The 6,000-nt window shown below is 41.7% G+C and overlaps 1 protein-coding gene across 1 annotated transcript in view; it reads left to right on the top strand.

The window, feature by feature from the left end:
* The window catches only part of IPMK (inositol polyphosphate multikinase), a 37,735-nt gene extending 32,356 nt beyond the window's left edge, over positions 1-5,379 (top strand). The window contains exons 5-6 of the mRNA XM_032191126.1: positions 1,281-1,362; positions 2,370-5,379. Of these exons, the coding sequence (XP_032047017.1) occupies positions 1,281-1,362; positions 2,370-3,004 (717 nt within the window). The 3' untranslated portion in view covers positions 3,005-5,379. The remainder of the gene's footprint in view (positions 1-1,280; positions 1,363-2,369) is intronic.
* The last annotated feature ends 621 nt before the right edge of the window (positions 5,380-6,000 follow it).

The raw sequence follows: 6,000 nt of genomic DNA on the forward strand, positions 1-6,000 counted from the left end.
TTATTTACTGCCCTTTCAATGCGTGGCTGATGGCTGGAGTCGCTGTTTCCACACACCAGGATTTGAGCTCCTTGGGGACACTGGGTATAATTACTTGAATCTTTTTGTCACAGTGAGAATTTTTTGAGACGTTTCCTTCTAGCTGCTCTGCAAAGCAAGAGTTTGGGCCTGTGTTTTCAGACCGTGCTCATCGTGGTTTGGATGAGGGAGAGAAGTTTTGGTGTGGGAGACTGCAAAACAAACAAACAAAAACCAAGCAAACAAACAAAAAAACTCAGGGAACTCTGCTTTTTTGTTGTTGTTGTTATTACTATTTTTTATCTACCACTCAATTTTATGCACCTATTTTCACTGCCTCGCCAGTGCAGCCCCACTTGCTCTCTGTGGGATCCTCTCTCTGTGCGGCGGGTGAAGTGAGGGCAGAGCGCGGCAGCCGGGATGGGTGCCGCAGGGTTGGGTGGTCTGAACAAATGCCAAGCAGAAAGTTTCTGCCAGAGAGAACCGCCTGCTTGGTAACACCATTATTTCTCCAAGTAGGAATTGTCTACACTCTCATAAACAAATTATATTTGGGCCTGGCTGGCTGGCACGTTTCTACAATGGAAATTATTTCAGTTAGAGAGAAAATGTGTCTCTGTGTAAAACAGTTTTTAATTAAGTTGTTGAGCTTGTGCAATTCCTGATATGGGCAAAACTGTACCCGTGTGATTTGCCTCCCTGTCAGGCGAGAGCGTTGTGCTGGTTGTACCAGTACCTGCTGGAATCGAGCTTTCACTCGGTTGCTGTCTTTATTTCATGTAACCTCATTTGTGCCAAAAATCGTAGTTTCAGATGGGTCTCGGGTACTGGGCACTCCTGGTCACAGCATAGCACTTCTTGTTGTTTTGCTGTTGTATCAAATATTTATGTTTTTAAGACCTGCAAAATAGTTGAATGCATGAACATGTTAAGTCTTACTGAATTATTATTTGTAGCAACATTAGTAGGAATGTGATGGTTTCACATCTTAGCATTGATCTGCAAGGTACGTACTACGTAAAATGTTTTCTGTAACTAGTATGATGTCTTTCCGATGCAGGAAAATACAACCTGTAGATTAAGCCCAAGATATGCAGGGGCACTGTTTTGCAGATCGGCGCACTAGAGGGCAGTGCTGACCTCTTCAGTAACGTACAGCTACAGAAGGGATAAGTGGTAGCAGAGATTTGTAACCTGTCCGTAAGGTGTCTCATGCAGAAAATCTTGGTTGCTCTAAATAAGAACCTTCTTGTTTCTTGCAGGTGTACCATGTCTCTTCTGACAGCTACGAGACGCAAAACCAGCACTACGGAAGGGGCTTGACGAAGGAAACAGTAAAGGATGGTAAGAGAGCTCAGTGCTGCTGGGTATTTGATATTACTGTTATTTTAGAACTCTGTGGAAAAAGTAGAGTAGTCTCTGTGCTCCCATTTAGAAAATCTCTTTCTCTCCTCTTGCCAGATGGGTCTTTAGCTATGCCCTGCATCATCTGAACTACCTGTCAACCCTAAGTTAAACGTGCAGTTGGCTGTAACAACAGTTACAAGAATTTCCTCATCACACATCCCTTTTACTATTAATAAGAGAGTAATTGTGGTAGAATCCAATCGCTTTGCAGAATTGAGGCTTGATACTCCATTGAGGTAGAAATTTTGGAGGTGTTAATGTTTTTAATCTGTATTTTTCTGGTTGTATTCCGTGAGTAAGTGCTGTCTGTAATATTAAAAAGCTGCTATAAACACACTTTTCACTGACCATCTCACTTGAAATCAATTCTTACCTTCCTCTACACCAACAATAAATAAAAATTTTACCACTCTATGTCTATTTGGTGATAAACATTTCAAACTAGTCATTAACTGACATCTGTTTGTCTGCCCCCTATGGGGACAGAAGGACAGACAGACACACACCCCTCTCTAGAGCTGGCAGCAGCTTGTCAGCTCTGTCACTTGTGATAAAGAAGCTGGGAGCTGCCGAAGCTTGTTTATCCCCTGGAGAATTTAGTGGGTCCCTGCCCAAAATAGTTGGGCAGGGTGCTTGCTTTAAGTGCAGGAACCGTGTTCATCTACTGCTTGATAGATAGAGTGGCTATTTTTTTTATGATCCAAGCCCAACACAGGCTCTGTATATGTGTAGCCCAGCTGCTCTGTACAGCAGAACCTGTGTGGGGAGGTGACTGAAAGTGCCCGAGTTCCTCAGTTCAGTTCTGATTCGTTTAATTACTGTGCTGGAAAGGAAACTGAATGCTGCCTTCAAATCAGGAATCCTTTCCATCCCCAAATAAATGAACAGCATTTGATTTCATTTCAGAGGTGAAAATAATCCTCAAAAACATCTGTTTCTTGCAGGCATTGCAAAGTTTTTCCACAATGGGTACTGCCTGAGAAAAGACGCGATCGCTGCCAGCATTCAGAAGATAGAAAAAATTTTGGCGTGGTTTGAGGGCCAGAAGCAACTCAACTTTTATGCAAGCTCGTTACTGTTTGTTTACGAAGGTTCGTGTCAGGCAACAACAGTGCGGTTGAGCGATGTCACCTTGGCAGAGAAGAGGGGAGTGCCCAAAGGACTGCTATCAGGTGGAGACATACTGGAGTATAATAACAATATTCACCTAATAAATTCTACAGAGAATGGAAAAATTGAGGCCTCCGTAAGTAAAGGCTTGTCCAAATTTTATGCACTTCACAAAAAGGCATACTCTAAGAGGCACCACAGTCAGCTCTCGCTAAAAGTTGAGAACTTGGAGCAAGACAACATGTGGAAAAGCAGCACTTGCATCACCCAGGAGCATCTGAACGGAAACGTTATACCCCAACTGGAAAAAGTTTTCTGTCACATGCCAGCAGAGATCAAGGAAAGCATAAACGTAGAAGTGCGAATGATAGATTTTGCTCACGTGTTTCCTAGCAATGCAAAGGATGAGGGATACATTTATGGTCTGAAAAATTTAATCACAGTACTTCAGAGTATTTTGGATAACTAGATTCTTTGTTATGGTTTTTACTGGGGGCCAACAATAACGAAGAGCAACAACGTGACGAATTTCTGCACTTGTAATGCTGTATAACTGGGTTTGTATTGTTCTACTCTATTTTATTTGTCTTTGTACTTTTGGTAGAAGGGTTTAACTTTTTATAATCTCACTCAGGAAAATAATTGGTAGTTAATTGGGGAATGCGAAAGGGTGAAGATACTTGAGATTATGCAGGATAGGCAAATTGGTAGGATGCGGCATATTTGGCTGGCTGAAATCCAAGGAGTGCAGCTGTACAGTAAGCAGGGGTTGTGTTAGTTCCCGTAACGACTTCAGCTTAGATAACATTTGCCCACTTAGCCTTGACACTGAGCCATATCTCCATTAACAGGTTTTTAGAAGATGGACTGAAAACTATGAAGTACGGGACTGACGTCCTCCGTACTGCCCTCTTGTGTTTACTGTATTCGAATAACTGGAGTTAACCCTGCTTTGAGGGAAATCCCGTTTAGATTCAGTCATCTAACCTGGGAACCAGCGTATCAAAAAGTGCTTCTCAATGTATCGGGGCCATGTTGCTGTTCTTCTAACCCTGCTGTGGGTGCTTGTCCGTAGCTGATGTTCATTGCAGGCAAGCTGTGATGTAATTTGTGTTGAGGTGCTAAGAAAATGCTGGACTAAAATGTGGTAACAGGTTTAAACTGCACAACTGCTCGAGAAACTTCGTTTCTGAGAAAGAGTGAAGACAAAAACAAATGAGCATGAGATAGTCCAGGAGCTAATCTGGTTTAGGAGATAAAGGCAATCTGTTAATGGAATGTCTGATGTTGTGACTAAGGGGAATGCTTTGCTCGTTTGTTCTGATGGCCCTTCTCCAAAAAACGTTGCTTTTAAAAGCAAACAAACTGAACGGGGAGACGAAGCATTTTGTGTAAGCGTACAGAGATTTCCTCAAGCTGTTTGCCACTTTTGCAAGAAGCATTCCAGGTTCCCACCGCCGGGGAGCACCGCTGGAAGCGATGAGCGATGTGGTTGAAGGATCCTGTGCTGTGAAGATCCAGTCCAGCCCTGGAGCAACCAGATAAACCTCTGTGGGTTTCGATGGAGTTGTGGTTCTGTTAACCCTGGGCTAAAGCAGCTTTTTTTTTTTTCTTTATTAACACCCAAGCAAGCCATATGATTTGAAAGTTGTCCCACTTGCTTCTTTTTCACAGGAAAAATTAAGGCTTTCATATGGAATACTTGCGATTGGGATGATGGTGTGTCTCCTCTGTGTGCTGTGTCCATGGCTGTCCTAACATGCGTGTGTAGTCAGCTATATACAAGTCACGCCGGAGCGTGATACGTAAAGTAAGATTTTAATGCTTTAAGCAGGCCCCTCGAGTGAAACTTCTTAGAATGGATTCGGGAATTGGCAACATACAGCTTTTATGTGTGGACTTGATGTGACGTTGTGGCCTTGCTGCTCTCTCTGTGTGACGTTCTGCACTATGCACTCATCTGTGTATGCAGCTGTGCAAGTTCTTGGTTTGACATCTGTTTTCTACGTCAGAGACAAACACTTTCGAACAAATACGCTGTTTTAAATAAAGCTGAAATTTTAGCTCCGTTTTAGATCCTGGGTTAATTGGAAGAAACAGGGTATCACACGTGGAACTACGTTATTTCAGTGTTAGAGCTGATACTGGCCAATACACTGAGGAGCCAAAGCAATCAGTTGGCAACACGATGATGTTCTGAAGCGTGGGGAAAGATGCTTGCAGGAGGGGCAGTATCACCGTGTTGAAATTTTTATGCAAATTATGGTGAAGGCTGAGGGGAAATAATCATGAAGATAAAGTATTTTTTTCCACCTGGTATTTCCGTTGCACTATATAGTTAATATATTCCCAACTCTCTGTGAACTAATTTAGCCATATTCTAGGAAGAGTTGGTGGTTTTGTTTGCTTTAATGCTGGGTTGTGTGTTATGATCTTGTTGTTTTATCCCGTAACTAGTCAACACTAGGGTAGTCTAGGCTGATAGTGGCCATGTAATAAAAAGTCACAATGTTTTGTAGAAAAAACAGGGGAAAACATTTTTACTTCTGAATTTTTGTCCTCTGTAATTCATCTCTTCTGGATTTTAATTCATTTTTGTGCCAGAGAATTCAGACATCTGCCTCAAAGGAGTCAGTTATTGGAAAATGACCTGTATGCTCTTAGTGTAAGCGCATTCTCCTGTCTCTGCTTTAAGGTGTGTCTTCAGTGTTTGAATGCTCTTTAAGTATTGATTGTTGTGTTGACTATGGCAGTGTTTGTAATGCACCTGAAATATTGTTAAACTGTCAGATTATTTTGAATAAAAAAAAATCATTTTATCTTTTTTTTTTTTTTTTACCGGTAGTTATTATGGATGTATTTCTGTTAATTTAAAGTGTAGCTTGAGAGATAACAGTATTTTTAATTGGAAATTGTGTAAATAAAGCTTGCCATAGAGGTGTTTTGGCATAGTACCGAATGTGAATTTAAGCCCACCAAGGCATTATCTTCACATTGTTCTTGCACACTTTAGATTTGGTGTTTGTAGTGTCTTGTATCTGATCAGATTGGATTGTTTTCAGTTACAGCTGGAGATGTTTCACAGAATTAATTAGAAAATGTAAAGGGAGACTCTGGACACTAAAAGTATGTATGACCTTCGATCTCCCTCCCTGCCAGTGATGCCTCTCGTTTGTTCTCTGTGCAAAACGTACAGGACAGGCGACAGCTACGTGGACATTTTCACAGAACTGGTAACGAGGCTGATGGGTGTTTCTGCCCAGTCAAGCTGCAAGCAGGTCTCTTCCCCAGGCTGGTGTGGTATTCGAGTGCTGTTGTCATTGATGAAACCTGTCTGTTCTGATTTTAAGCAATAAGAGTTTGATTTAGCAGAATCAATTGTCAAAAGGGAAGATGCATGGAAACACTGTCGTTCCTATATTCTCTGAGAATATTCTTATTCTGAAGACTTTCTACCTAGGTGAT

Source organism: Aythya fuligula, chromosome 7 (assembly GCF_009819795.1).
Source record: "Aythya fuligula isolate bAytFul2 chromosome 7, bAytFul2.pri, whole genome shotgun sequence".
Taxonomy (NCBI): domain Eukaryota; kingdom Metazoa; phylum Chordata; class Aves; order Anseriformes; family Anatidae; genus Aythya; species Aythya fuligula.